Source organism: Solanum tuberosum, unplaced genomic scaffold (assembly GCF_000226075.1).
Source record: "Solanum tuberosum cultivar DM 1-3 516 R44 unplaced genomic scaffold, SolTub_3.0 scf00649, whole genome shotgun sequence".
Classification (NCBI taxonomy): domain Eukaryota; kingdom Viridiplantae; phylum Streptophyta; class Magnoliopsida; order Solanales; family Solanaceae; genus Solanum; species Solanum tuberosum.
In genome coordinates this window covers 147,567-162,741 of record NW_006239561.1, presented here as the reverse complement: position 1 = coordinate 162,741, position 15,175 = coordinate 147,567, and the positions used below count along the sequence as shown (strand labels likewise).

General features: G+C 33.0%; 3 protein-coding genes across 8 annotated transcripts in view; 2 read left to right on the top strand and 1 right to left on the bottom strand.

Moving 5' to 3' along the window:
• LOC102589004 (uncharacterized) overlaps window positions 1-1,703 on the top strand; it is a 3,674-nt gene extending 1,971 nt beyond the window's left edge. Inside the window, exons 3-4 of the mRNA XM_006366464.2 lie at window positions 174-305; window positions 1,454-1,703. Of these exons, the coding sequence (XP_006366526.1) occupies window positions 174-305; window positions 1,454-1,612 (291 nt within the window). The 3' untranslated portion in view covers window positions 1,613-1,703. The remainder of the gene's footprint in view (window positions 1-173; window positions 306-1,453) is intronic.
• A 1,824-nt stretch (window positions 1,704-3,527) lies between these two features.
• On the bottom strand, window positions 3,528-8,523 carry LOC102588344 (ABC transporter B family member 4-like). Of its 6 annotated transcripts, none has more exons than XR_001472316.1 (5): window positions 8,451-8,523; window positions 5,547-8,261; window positions 4,710-4,764; window positions 4,093-4,608; window positions 3,528-3,947 (listed from the first exon to the last, which is right to left on the bottom strand). XR_001472316.1 is itself a non-coding variant. In XM_015304905.1 (5 exons), exons 3-5 carry the CDS (start codon window positions 4,714-4,716, stop codon window positions 3,779-3,781), a joined length of 399 nt encoding a protein of 132 aa, XP_015160391.1. In that variant the 5' UTR covers window positions 4,717-4,764; window positions 5,547-5,766; window positions 8,003-8,501; the 3' UTR covers window positions 3,528-3,778. The 6 variants fall into 6 exon arrangements, 2 of the variants coding, with proteins under 2 accessions (XP_015160391.1, XP_006366524.1); XM_015304905.1 differs by having other exon boundaries at window positions 4,093-4,315; window positions 5,547-5,766; window positions 8,003-8,501; XR_001472315.1 differs by having other exon boundaries at window positions 5,547-8,508.
• A 1,538-nt stretch (window positions 8,524-10,061) lies between these two features.
• Window positions 10,062-11,629, top strand: LOC102588015 (trafficking protein particle complex subunit 12). The gene has a single exon (XM_006366461.2). The coding sequence runs from the start codon at window positions 10,237-10,239 to the stop codon at window positions 11,368-11,370; it is 1,134 nt and encodes a 377-aa protein (XP_006366523.1). The 5' UTR covers window positions 10,062-10,236; the 3' UTR covers window positions 11,371-11,629.
• The last annotated feature ends 3,546 nt before the right edge of the window (window positions 11,630-15,175 follow it).

Sequence of the window (15,175 nt, the reverse complement as noted above, 5' to 3'; positions counted from 1 at the left end):
CATCAAGTGTACTATCAACCCGAGCTCAAAGGAAAGGAACATATTAAAACGAAGAATTATGACACCCTTCTTTTTTCGAAATACAGTATAACTCTAAACTTCTGATTTTACCCACGATAAGATGAAAACTGTTTTTTATAGATATCAGTAATGTGACTTGTTTGTTATGGCAGCCTGAAATGTCCCAAACAAGTATTGAAGGAAGTTTTAGTTGCCTAACTGATGAAAACTTTAAGAAATCACAATGTTCAAATAGGGTCTTCCCAGCTATCACTCCATTACAAACTTCATTCTCATTTGCCAAGGTAATTTCATACTTTCTTTTCTTTTATGATTTTTTTAACAACAATGTTTATTGAAAAGAAAAATGTAGTGTTCCAAAATATGGGTAACCAACATGTTAACTATATTGATTCTGATTAATTGAATCGGAATTTATGTTACATAAATTGAAATAGAGGGGATGTTACATTTGTGTGCTTAGCTTTTAAGTTGCATCAACAAATTTACATGGAGTGCGCAAACCGAAAATCTTATTCATTTTCCTTTTTCTTTAGTCCATGCATAATCAAAGCTAGTGAATTCTGCTGAACTCGTGGTATGTATTCTAGATCCACCCATGCATGCATTGGCTAATCGTGTGAATGAAAAACATTCCCTCTAAGGTTAGATAATCATTGATAAAACGAAAATCTTTCACTAAGAAATTCAAAATATAAAAAAAAAGTAAAAACACAAAGAAATAAAGGGGATTCAACATCTATCTACTCTACATAAATAAAATTTATTTTAATTTTATACTTCGGTCTCCGCTTTTAGGGGTGGGAGTGCTTGGTCGGTGGGGGTTCCTTTTCCTAGACCAATACAATTATGTCATCGTAGGTCTAACATTTTGTTATGAGTTGGCTGAACAAAGATGAATTTTAGATCAGGTAGATTTGAGTTCAAGTGGCACAACACCTTCAATGGACCATATGGTTTATTCTACCCTTACCGAATTCATTCTATTGAAATTAAACGTAACGTAAAAAACTCCTTCTTATCTTGCAATTCTTTGGTTTGGAAGTTCTAGAATCTTGTCTATGGATTTCTATTATAAAGAAAAGCTTCCTACCCTAATAACGTGCCATTTGATTGAAACAAGTTTTGTGCTGCTCACCGCTCCTCGAGGTGTATTGTTGGAGCTTGGGTCCATTATTAAATGTCTAGAATGTGCAACCATCCAGCCTCCAGGGGTATAGTATATAGGATGAACAGGATTTTCCTACCCTTAATTAGAGGTCACGAAAATAAAAAATAAAAAAGTCTAGGTAAGAAATGCTTCCCTTGAAGTAGACTGGCTAGTCTTAAATCTAAACTAGTCGATCGAGCCACTGAATTCTAAATATATATATCGAACAAGTATTTTATGATAGAGATAAGTAAAATATTTTCTTGTTTGTTATGTTTGCAGGCTGAAATGGAAACTCCAACCTCAGCATTAAGACCATTGGCACCATATCTACAGGCTGAAGCAACAACATCTTCTTGCACTAATCAAGAAGGGAATAATGAAATCTCTTGGTTTCAGCCCAAAGTGAAAAAGTCCAAGCATCATCATTCAATTGACTAAATATTTAATATATGTAAAATGTACATACATATGGAGTTACGATAATAACATACGTATTCAGGGTAATCCCACAAAGTGGACTTGAGAGGGTAGAGTGTACAAAGACCTTATCCCTACCTTGAGGTAGAGTGGTTGTTTGTGATAGACCCTCGACTCAAGAATATACATACATATGGAGATGTGCCAACAAAAAAAAAAACATAAATATGGAGTTGGAAAATTCAAAATATATGAATGTTTAATACTAAATTCATGTTCTGTTGTTACAAGAGATTGGTAAATGCATTTGTTTTAATAGTGTATTAACATTAATGTAACTAGCTAGTATAAGCTGCAACGTATAATTAAGATATGTTTGGCTCTCATATCACATGTGTAAAAAATAAATATTATTTTTTAACTCAAAGAAACATACATATATTAATAGAGAAATTTAATCAATTAAAATGAATTAAAATAAATGTATTAAATTAAAAAAAATATCGTTTATACCTAAATTTTATGCAAACTTCATGATATTGACAGTATTTTTATTACCATATACATGCCTTGAGTCTGAAGAATGCTTTAGAAAGACAACTCAAGTCTTTATAAGAGAACATTTTACTCTTTAAAATGAGACTTTTCTATGTTAATTGTGAAATAATCGAACCCCAAGCAATTATTATATATACAAAAAGTATTATTAGGAGTAACAACAATATCATATCCAATGAAATTTTATGGTGAGGTCAGAGAGAGTAGAATGGACACAGACCTTACAATTATCCTATGGAGGCAAAGAAGTTGTTTTCGAAAGACCCTTCACTCAAATGTAACTATTCTAGATATTAAGACCGAAAATATAGCACATCACAAGAAAACAATGCAAAGTTTATCAAAAGGGAGCAACAACTACAAAATAATACAGTAATCGAAACACAATAAACAACGTACTAGGATAGATTATAGAAAACAGTAAAAAATATTTATGGATATAAATAAAAAAAACAAGAGCTACAATAATACAACTAGTACGTTGTCAAGCACCAACCTCCCTAAGCAAGACAACAATACTACACTATATACTAACATCCTACCCTAATACATGTGCACCACACCTTCCTATTTAGGCCTCATTTGTTTGCACTTAGTGGAGGTCTGAATCTTAATCATTCAGATTCAGCCCATTAAGTGTGTTTGATTTTTAGGTCTGAATGATTCAGATTCAGCCCATTAAGTCCATTTGTTTCTTTTTTCAAAAAGCCTCTTAATGGACCTGAAAAGTTTTGAACGGATCAGATCTGTAGTAGAGTCTTAACACCATTCAGACTTATTTAATAAGTTATAAAATAATACTGTATCGCCTCTCTCGGTCTTTGCGTGACTTTTTCTCTCTCAACTACAAATTTTCTTCCTCTCTTTTTTCAATCAAACACCAATTTTTTCCTCTTTAACCGGTAAGTTTTCATAATCTTTACAAGTATTTTTTTTATATTAATAATTTTCTTAGGGTGTATTAATGTTTGTCAAGAACACTTGTTGCAATAATATTTTTAGTGTATTGATGTTCATCAAGGGTTTTGAGTGAAAAAATACTATTCATAATTAAAAATAATAGTCGCCTAGTGACATCCTAAATCCAATTACTTCACTCCCTTTGAAAGCTGGGCTATGTATACATACTAGACAGGTATGTGCCCATGCTAAGCACGGGCCCAACGCTGCAACTTATATTTATACAACTATACGAAACTAATTGTGTCAATAGCTGCGATGCAAAAGAAAACAACCAATTTGATTCAACTTTAAAGATGAAATGCATCCTGCACCTTTACTGATTTAAGTCGCACAAAAACATTTACATCAATTGATTTTGCAGATTCCTATGCTACTATATTTTTTTTCACTTATACCTGATCAACTTTATTGTTGATCGGACAAATATGCTAATTCATACACATTTGTCTATACAAATAAATGTTTCAAGTTCAGATACTTTGAAAGTTTTTGAAATTACGCCCGTCTATTAAAAATTTCCTTGATTGTGGATCATAGAATGTCTCAATTAAACTAATAATTGTGGACTTGCCACTTCCGCTTCCACCAACTAAAACAGTAAAGTTTCCGTTTGGGATTAACAATGAGAACTCGTTGAGTATTCTCTCTGTTGATCTGCTTGGATAGTTAAAACATGCATGTTTTTATCTCTATATCTCCACATATGTCATAAAAAATTATTCCTCTGTTGTACACATCAATCTCTAAATTTCTGTTTATAGTCTCAAGCATCTTAAAAGCACCAGCTTTCCCTGCTGCAAATGCAGCAAAGCAAAGAGATACATCACCTATTGACCTAAAACAAAAAGAGAAGAATATATGTAAATATGGATCATCACATTAAAAAAAACGTGTTTGAAGATTCATCACATTAAAAAAACGTGTTTGAATATTCATCACATTAAAAAAAACATGGATGAATAAGATTCATCGACACTCACATTGAAGCAGTTAGCACAGCTAGAGTTATGGTCAAGACTGAACCTCGTGTGTAATCTTTCTCCAAGATCATCTTTCCACCATACCACAAAGCCAAAGCATAATTGCAGAAGAGAATAAATTGGGACGATCCAACGCCGAAGCCACTTGCAAGTACTTCATCTATACCAGATCTGTATGCCTTTTGTAAGGACTTGTTATACTCCTCGAGAACCTGTTTTTCACCTGTGAATGATGCAACTTACAAACATAAAGTGAGATTTAAATGAGAGAGATAGGTTTTGTGGAACAATAAGTGAAACCATAACAAGTGCTAGAAGCTACCCCTTGATGAACCCAATACCAAATCCTCTTATAAACATTGCTATGCACCTTATCGTCTTCCCCACCTAGCCATCTTTTATGATAAAAATGTCACCAGTCATTTTCCCAATAACTTCCATGTATACACTTTTTAAATACAACACCCTTAGTCGCAACAACTTGTCGCTCTACAGTAAGCGTCCAACAACCCACCTCTACCAAACAAATAACACAATTTTTTAGCAACTTTTGCTATTAATTCATACTTGCAAACAATCAACACAAACAAAATTTTGCCTAGTTAGTTAAGACTTACGAAGCATTGCTGCTACACCTGAACCAATGGCCAAATAAACAAGTTTTGATGATACCTGAAAAACAACATAGATTAACAGTGGAATCAAGGTTCATAATATTCAAAATTATAGTTATGTCGCTATTGAACACAACCTTAAGAACATTTTGCAACACCTTAACCATTATGCAAACCTTTAACTTATAAAAGACGCGTCAACACTGATATATGTACCTACAAAACAAAACTAAAATTTCGGCTGTGGCAAGTGTGGCTACGACCCAGCAACCACTGCTAGATAACAAGTTTTTCAAGCTTACTCATGTTCACAAAGCCTATTTTCACCTTGGTAATTTTTTTTACGTGCTTTAGCTCACCGCAAAACAACTACTTCTGATTCTATACATTGAAGAATAACACTGGTCTCTTCTTTTGAGAGCTGAAAAATTCGAAGCTTTCCACCTAAATTCTTTTTTGAAACTGGTAACATGTATTCTTCAGCATTAAGGACATGTTGTCCACCTCCAAAAGTGTGCTTACATAGATAGCTAATTACCACAAGCCTAGAAAATCCACTATATGTATTTCATTTACTATACATTTCTCTTTACACCAAAAACATAAAGTAGAAATGTATTTCCCTTTGATCTTTTGAATGGAGTTTGATCTTCCTTTGAAAATTCTCTTATTCATTTCCTTTCATACAATCACTTGAACAAATTGGATAATAATAATATGAATGATGAATCATGAAAGCATTAAATTAGATTAAACAAACAGAAAAACACAAGAAAAAGGGCAGGTGAAGCAAATCTTGAACTTGGTCAATGAGTTAATGTGAAAAGAGCCATAACTTACAAATGGCCTTGGCCAACTGGCTCTCCACGAATTCCCTCTTTGTATTACTCCTATCTCCAACGTCAAGATAAGTCTTTTTGAGGTTATCTGTACATTTCTGGGGAAGATCTATGCATAGTTACAGCTCTTCAATCTCCATTTGACTTATGTCAACTAAGAAATTGTGACTTAAATGTCCATGATATTTGTATCTAAATGAAGTTTTTCCTGAGCATCGAAGCTACATGTAGCTCAAATGCAAACACAATTCCTAATTAATAATGAGCAAAGAAGAAAGAAGAAGACATATTTATCTAAATTAGAATATGTAAACTTGAAAAAAAAACAAGTTGATACATGCATACATAGTATACAACAGAGATGAAAAATGGATGAACTTGAATTTTCAATATCTACATCTATTATTGAAAAAAGAAAGACCAGAAGAGCAGAGAAGCTTTGAGGAGATAATGGTGAAGAAATAAGTAAACCCAACTCCTATTAATATAAACTGGAGTTCTTGATGACTCAATCATCAGTTTGCAATAAGATTGCAAACGTTAAATCTACTCCAATATGGTTGCTCTATAAGAAACTGACCAACAAAAAATTGTAAGATCACGATCACACGGTGATCAAAATAAGGCCCATATCTTCCAAAGGTATAGGAGTGACAACAAATATCATCTATGGAATTGGAAGAGTAGACGGATAATTTGTTTATCTTTGGGTCATATTGTTAAAAAATTACAGTAACAAACAGATTGTAATAAAAGATACATTTTACATATCTTTTAAAGGAGCGCTAAAGTTAACTAATGAAAAAATCGTGATCTTGAGTGATAAAGAGGCTCTTTTTCTTTTCAGCATATATTTTTTTAGTAGTAGTTCTGCATATCTACTTAATAGTTATTCATTTTACAGTAATCTGTTATTTTCTTAAGGATGAATCAGCAACTATAAGAAAATATATGTCTAAATTGCCGTAGGGGAAAACATCATTGTTTACGTCAATTGAAGCAAACATCAACGTGTTCCCAGCTCAACTTTGTTAAACCTCTTATCATAGCCTTTACAACAGTTAACCTAAAGGTAGTATCTATTACTGTCACTAATAAAATGAAATAGTCAAATAGGAGAGTGGGGATTGACAATCATTATCTAACAAAAATGGCTGATATTAGAGAATAATCAACCGTACAATGTTGATGTTATTCCTTATTCCACCAACCAAACGCGAGATAAAATAATTTTCTTTTGGTATAATGAATCAAGATGAAACAATGAAAAATTGAGCCCACTAAATTCACATTGTGCTTAGCACCTCTGCGGTTTATTGTTGATTGCATGAGCACCCCTGCAAGTTTTATATATATAAGTTGGTTGCTAGATGCATTTGTTATTTGTGATCCAGGGATGCTGATTTTAGGCTTGAGAGGTTGAATTATGATACTGATATGCACGTCTCCACACGAGTGATGGAAACTTTTGGATAATACTTATTTTCATTATCTACTAAAGTCGTTTCTGTTTTCATCCTTGTGTAGTCTAAGTTTGCAGTACCTATAGCACATTGAATCAAGGTTTAATTCCGATACATTTATGGTCTATGTATATATATACATTTGAGCTCTCCATATCTTTTCTTTCATTAACATCTTATATTTTGCAGGTATTTAGCTCTCGAGTTTGCTTTTACTGGGAAAATTGGTTGAAAGTGTATGATGTCATCTCTCTTGGAATTATGCTTTGGAGATTATAATTGGAAGTCGGTCAATTGATAAAGCTCAACACTATGTCGACGACATTGTTGACTGGGTAAGTTGGTTTGTGAATTGTGCAATAATCTGGGAAAGCTAGATTTGGTTAAGATATTTCTTGTGTGCATATGCGTAGCATTATTGTCTTTTCTCAATATTCATGAAGAATAAGGACAGGAGGGTTAATACACTATATGATAATTTTGGTGGATTAGAGCTTCCTGATAGCTATTAAATGGATGAAATTGTTACTTATAGTTGGTTGTGCATTGCTATTTCTATCTAATATATCGATGGGGGGTTTTGAAGTTGTTACCAAGATTTTTGTCTATAATGAGAAGTTGGAGATGAGCCTTGAGCCTTTTCTCAAAATTCGATGGCATATTTGAACTTTTTTTCTAATTTATTTATCATGCAGTATTTTATTCAACTATCAAAATAAGTAAGAATACAAATATCAGAATTTTGTAAGTTAGATTACCTGAGCAATACAAGACATATTTCATTCTCTAACCTAACCTGATTAAGAATACAATATTAAGCTTTTACTATCTCGTGTCATGAAAAAAACAACTGTTAAGCCAACATAATAACAACCTTTGGTACAATTATCATTTTCAAATTGCAAGAGAGAGCTCTACTACCACCAAAATAGAGTTGAGATACCATATATGGAATAAGCCAAACATAATATGAGGATTGGAGAATTATACTTACTTGTACCACGTCGAAATATCAGATTTTGTTTTTCCCACCTCCAATGAAACGGGAATATGTAACCCCCATTTAGATTTTTGAGCCTTTGTGTTTCTAAATCGAACCTGTAGAACTGCATAGTTCTTTCTTTCTTCTTTGTCAACGCAAAAAGACAGTTGCAAAGAATGACCTTAGCCTAATCAGAAGTCATATCCTTTTTATCCAGTTTTATGTATCCTCTCATTATGTGCTACTTGTCTTTTTCATCATGACAAAATACCTAAAATTAATTGAAACTCTCGTTGAAAGATGAAAAGAGCTGAAATCATAGTTTGAAGAACATGTAGAACGAATAAATTTCTATTATATAGATTGACAAGTAGCAATTCCTATTACTCAATTAGAGGGGAAGGGATTAGCGTATATTTCTCGAGAAAGAAAGGAGCGAAAAGAGAACAAAAGAACTTACTCTGCACATGAAAGGAGAATACTCGAGCCAAACCTGAAAAATATCTGGAATGCACAAACTTTAAAAAGAGCTCTGTGGAAGAGTAGAATGGCTTCTAGAAAGCACGGGATAATATATTACTACCAAGAAAAAACAGCTTTTGCGTTCTTATTACAAATTTGCCCTTAAATAACTAACAAAATTGCCAAAATGCCACTGGTCGTCTCATTCATCACATTTCTATATAATAGAAATTTGAGGTCTCTTATTAGAATTTTGTCTTGGGCCAATAATTTTATTGAGACTCTTTGATATATTATTGTTGTTGAACTAGTTGGTGACAAAAATAATGGAGCTCCTAATAATTCTACATCCCAATCTTCAGCTTCAGCTGGAAAAAAAAGTTTTGGGGAAGAAAAAAACGTATTCGTCTGATGGAAATTGATGAGAAGATGATTACTGCTCTAGAGTATTGAATTAAAAAAAATAGTGCACATACATTTGAAGAATATATGAAAAAATTAGATGGACTTGGATGGGAAGAGCCATTATACAGTACATGTGTTAGTATATTTTGTGAAAGTGTCTGCTACAAAAAACAAGAATGACGTTAGAGGTTCACAAGTTAGAGAATTAGATTAAGGTTATTGGAAAAAAGATAAGAATTCTTTAGTTTTTCTAATTAGCCAAAATATATGTTAGGCGTTGATAATGTGATACCTTATTTATTATTTTTCGACTAGTATCTATCATACTTATTGAACTTTTTTGATATTATATTGTGCCTATAAAATATTTTTTATTCGTGATTTTTTTTATGTTATGCTGGATGATTATGATATTTTTTTAATCAAAAAGTAATATTTTTTATTGAAATGAATTTTTTTATAACTATTTTTATTAATATAATTGTTTTGATTTTCATATGCACATTCAGATATTGAAAACAAACAATAATCATTCAGTGTTCAGATTTGGAGACCACATCTTAATATTCAGATGTATATTCAGATCTTGACACCTAACTCTTAATGCAAATCTTAATATTCAGACGTGTATTCAGATTCAGAGGTCTTAATCTTAATGAAAACAAATGAGGTCTTAATCTTAATGAAAACAAATGAGGTCTTAATCTTAATGAAAACAAATGAGGTCTTAATCTTAATGAAAACAAATGAGGTCTTAATCTTAATGAAAACAAATGAGGTCTTAATCTTAATGAAAACAAATGAGGTCTTAATCTTAATGAAAACAAATGAGGTCTTAATCTTAATGAAAACAAATGAGGTCTTAATCTTAATGAAAACAAATGAGGCCTTAAGGTCATGTCCTCTATAATCTAAAGTTGTGTCATATCCTGTCTTATCACCTTTTGCTAATACTTTTTCGATCGATCTCTGCCTCTCCACATACCCTCTATAACCAACCTCTCACACCACCTCACTGGTACATCCATGTATCTTTTTTTTTTACATGTCCAAACCATCTCAATCTCACTTCTCTAATTTTGTCCACTACGAATGTCACTATTACCTTATTCCGAATATCTTCTTTTTCAATCTTATCACTCCTAATTAGTATGATTATACATTCACCTCAACATCCTCATCTCCGCGAATCCGGTAAATATCATTTCTAATCATCATGAGTAAATTTTCCAAAATTCAATAGATCTAGATCCCTCTCAAATCCAACCCACTTGAGAACCCGACCCGAAATTTCAAAAAAAAAGCCTTCAACACCTAACTTCCAGATCAATTCAGCTCCCCGACCAAAACTCCTCTGCCGCATACAACTCCTCTCCGCCATGGACACCGCCGGATTACCCGACCCGAATCCATCACAACCCGACACCACCACCGCTGCCGCCGCGGACACCACCACTGCCATTGACGATCCACTAAACAACCCATACACCTCCCTAAACGCCATCTGCCATGAACTCTCCGATCTCCAAGACCTAGCTACTCGCGGCGCGTGGAAGTCAATCCTCGACAAAGTCGGGCACGCGCGGTCCCTCAACCTCCTCACTAAACCTCACGAACACCTCACGTACCTCACTTTCAACGTCTTAGCACTCACCAAGCTCCGCCGTCCCGTCGATGCTAATCAAGAGCTCGAAACCCTCCTCGACGGCGAAGATTTCAACACCCCGCAATTCCATTACCAAAATTACCCTAATCATTACCCCAATATGAAGGGCAATTTTGTCCCTTTTGCTCTCCGTTGGCTCCATGCTTATCTTCCTTACTCTCTCGCTCAGCGGATGAAATCACTCGACAGGTTATATACACTTATTGATTTTATTAGATCGAAAAAGTTGAAAGTTTTGACTAACCCCAGTAAAGATTTGTGGAAAAGAAGGGAGATTTTGGTTTTGAATACGATAATTAGTCATCATTTGAGTCAAAAAGATTTCAAATTGTGTTTGGGTTTGTTGAATGAGCTGATTGGAATATGTGGGGATGATGATCCGAACGTGTTGTCGAAATTAGGATATGTGAAAATGCAGTATGGAGATGTGGAGGGTGCGAAAAAGGCGTTTAGCGCGGTGGAGGGAATGATAGGGAGTGAAAGTGAAGTGGGGTTGAGGAATTTGGTGAGTAGGAGCAAGGCATTGATGTATATAGTGGAGAAGGATTATGTCTCTGCTGTAAGGGAGTACGAAGAGTGTATCGAGAGGGATGGAATGGATATGGTGGCTATGAATAATAAAGCTTTGTGTTTGATGTATTCGAGGGATTTATCGGATGCTATTAAGGTGTTGGAGAATGCTTTGGAGAGGGTTCCGACTGTCGCGTTGAATGAGTCTCTTGTTGTGAATTTGTGTAGTATGTATGAATTGGCTTATGTTAATCATGCTGATATTAAGAAGACACTTAACAATTGGATTGCTAGAGTTGCTCCTGATGATTTTGACTCGTCTTGTACTCGAACATGAGGTATTGTTCTTTGTAGATGTAACTGAGAATGAGAATTCAGATAAACATTTTCGTAATCTCATTTCCTCTTTCTAATTTGTGTGATTGTTTGTATCTTGGGACACATTTTTGTTCTTTGATAATATAGAAAGAAGGACCTTATATATCACTATATTTGGGGTGACATGATTTGTAATTTGTTCGTAATGTTAGTTAAGTAAGAATTAACTGCTTGTATTCCGTCCAAAAATGATGAAATAATGAAGTTATTCTCAAGAATCCCCTCTCTTCCATTTTGTTGTGTATACATCAAGGCATATTCAGTTACATTTTGTGAGTATGATATCAGATTTTTATGTCGAGAAAGCTGGTTTCTGCTCATGATGTTCAAGTATTAGCCCAATCATCCCAGTTTATCTAGACGTTGTTAAGATTCATCTCTGAAATTCATAATGCTTAGAAGCAATATAGATGAGACATCAAACTCTTAATAGTACCTGAGTGTTACGCTTCTGTAGTTGCTCAATTTGAATATCGGGTTGTTTTGCACTGTGGATCTGTTGGTTCTGATTATGAGGAACCTTTTCAATATCCCTGAATTCGAGTAAAGTGTAAACATACTCTGGCTTTAGAAAGTGTCTAAAGTACTATTATGCTGTTGCTCTTATTTGGTATTCTGAGTAGGTGAGCCAAAAGTTTGACGTATTCTTGAAAATAGAGTGGAGCAACATCCTAGTACTAATATTTTGTTTTACTATTTAAGGTGCAACTTATATTAGTCTTGTTATGTGATAAAAGATGGAAACTTGAAGAAGCAAGAGGTCGTACTGATTTAAAGTAGTTTATGACTAAGTAATGCCGAGACACTCTATGAGATTAAGTTAATTAATCGGCTCAGACGAGCTATAACTATCTAAACATGCTTGCCTTATAGAAGTTCAAGATGGTTCTGTTGAGCCCGCCTCTAGTTTTCCCTGCTTTGTAACACATTGTTTCCTTCATTACTTTGTTGATTTCAAAGAAAATTGTGCTGCTGACTCCTTTCACTGTCAGAGCAAAACCGACCTCCCTTATGAGTTGTGAAATCTTATTACACTATCCTTCTATGAGGAAATCTCAATTTGCACAAAGCCTTATGTGTGCTGGCGTGTGACGCCTTTGGACGTGCATATCCTATTCATTGATTGAACCAAGTGAAGATGTATTGCTATGATTTGGTGATTTTGATTGTGGATGACTGGATGGAAGTTGTTATTGTGCAATTAGCGTTGAAGCAAAGATTTTGTACATGTTATGTTAAGTATACAGTCTTTTAGGATCATCGGGAACGACTGTGATCTGGGAAAGACTTCTTGGCGTTGGCGACGAAACTATGAATGCATTTTGTATAACTCCTGTGTTTGCTGTTACTGTTCTATTGTATCATTTAGTAATTACTGATTATTATTTTCCTTTGCTAGAAACGAGTACTATATAGTATATGCATACAGAGGATGCATAAAAGTCCATTTTGAAAATCCCATGCTTAATCTGGGCGCATTGTATGTGTCATTTGTCATTTAGCTAATAAGTCTCTGGAGATTGTTCTTTTTATAGCATGGAACATAATTTATCATCAAATAGTCATATATTCAGAAGAAGAAAAAATATCTGTGATGTATGTAATCCAAAGAATGGGGAGATTGACGATGATATTACGTATTGTATTGGGGCGGGTGGATGAAGTGGAGACTCGCATTTGATGTCTTGTATGATAAAAATGTGCTAGTAAGACTTAAAGGTAACTGTTATAAGGTGGTTGTCAGATCACCTATTCTATATGGAGCGGAGTGTTGGTCAGTTAATTATTCACATGTCTAGAAGAAAAATTCAAAATAAAAATATTTGGGATTAGGTAAGAGTGGCCTCCATGGTGGATAAGACGAGGAAGACGAAGCTTAGATGATTCAGACATGTAAAGAGGAGATGCATAGATGTCCTAATGAGGAGGTATGAGAGGTTGGTTAGAGTGGGAATAAGGAGAGTAGATCAAAGAAGTTTTGGGGAGAGGTGAATAAACAAGATATGATACATCTGCATCTTATCGAGGACATAAACCAATAAAGGAGGGTATGAATGACGAGGATTAGGGTAGAATGTTAGTAGGTATTTAAGTGTTGTCTAACTTTCCCTGGTACTATCTTATATCTTCGATTTATAATCTTTTGTTTTCTTCTCTTCATTTACGTTTTGTTTGTCCGTCTCCTTTATCTGAAGCATGATTTCTTCATTACTATAATTTCTTTCATATTTAAGTTTCATTGTTTTACTTGCGAGAGGGTATATTGGATCCATCGTTTTACCTTCACAAGGTAGGGTAAGATTACAGACACACCACCCTTCTCATATCCTATATATGTGATTACCTCGATCTTGTTTTTGTATGATCATATAATTCTTTTGAAACTTGAATTCGAAGCTCCAGCAATGGTTCCTCAGCTACATCTGGACATTTCTCTGTTCAATAGAGCGAATTTTACATAATAAACTAAATGAATATTTCTTTATAAAAAAAGTGACATATTTATGTATGAAATTATTGTCATTTTTCTGTTAAAATATTTAGATCACTATATAATTAAAAACTTAAGAAGAAGATGTATCAACTATTAAGTCATTTTTAACTTCAGTATAGAAGATTTTAAAACATATGAAACTGTTTTTGATACTCTGTGTTAAGAAGATTTGAGACTTTTAAGAAAACATTACGCTAACCTTGAAAATTTCTTAAAACATTATAATTTATTTTGTAAATGATACAGATCCATTCAAGATGGCTCAAACTCCACCATTATAACCAAATTTAAATAAAAATATAATAAAATATTTATCATATAAATTCAATCTTTTGTTAAAATTTAGTTTTAAACTATTAATTAATAAAAAAATTATTTTAGGAACTAAATGACCGGCGCCCGTGCTAACACGAGCACGCGAGTCCAACAACGATAATAATTTGCGGAAGCAAAAGTAGACTAACAACAATAACGTGCCGAAAGAAAGTTAGACTATAAATTGTACTTTCTGCTACAAAATTATTGAATTTCCCAAATACCCAACCAAGTTGCTATTATTATGATGGCCACGTGTACTTTCTATCATGAAAAGCATAAAAAATATCATAAGTAGCCGTACTATCTAAAAATGGTGGGACCAATTTATTAAATCAATTTATATTACATTAACACCTTTACTTTTTGCACTAAAATATATATAAAAAGAAACAAACATGATTTAAAATGTATTAAAAGATAAAAATATTTTAATTAGGGAGCATAAAATAAAAATTAATAAATAAAATGGATAGATAAATTAAATGAAATTAAAGTAAACTAAGAAACTAACTAAATTTTTAAATAAATAGTTTTAAAATTTTGCGAATCAAATATTGAAGAGAAATAATAAGTATTCTTCGTGTTCAATTTACGTACATTAATGATAAGAATATTTTAAATTTTAAGATTAATCAGATTACTATTTAATTAATTATAGTAGATTGTTTACTTTATTTACTTAATATTGCTATTCTTTTGTTTGAAATAAGAAGTTAAGAATCGGAACACATGAAAAATCAATACATTAATTAGAGAAGTAAAATAAATTTAAGTAGATTAATATTTAGAAAGAGATGACAAAAATAGCAAATGATTAATAGTAATTTTAAAAATTATGAATAAATTTTGGAATAAGATAAAATATTTGGATGAGGAAATCAATACGATATGTAATGATCTATGTATTAAAATATCATGCTAATTTAGCATTTAATTCTAAATAGATTTTTTT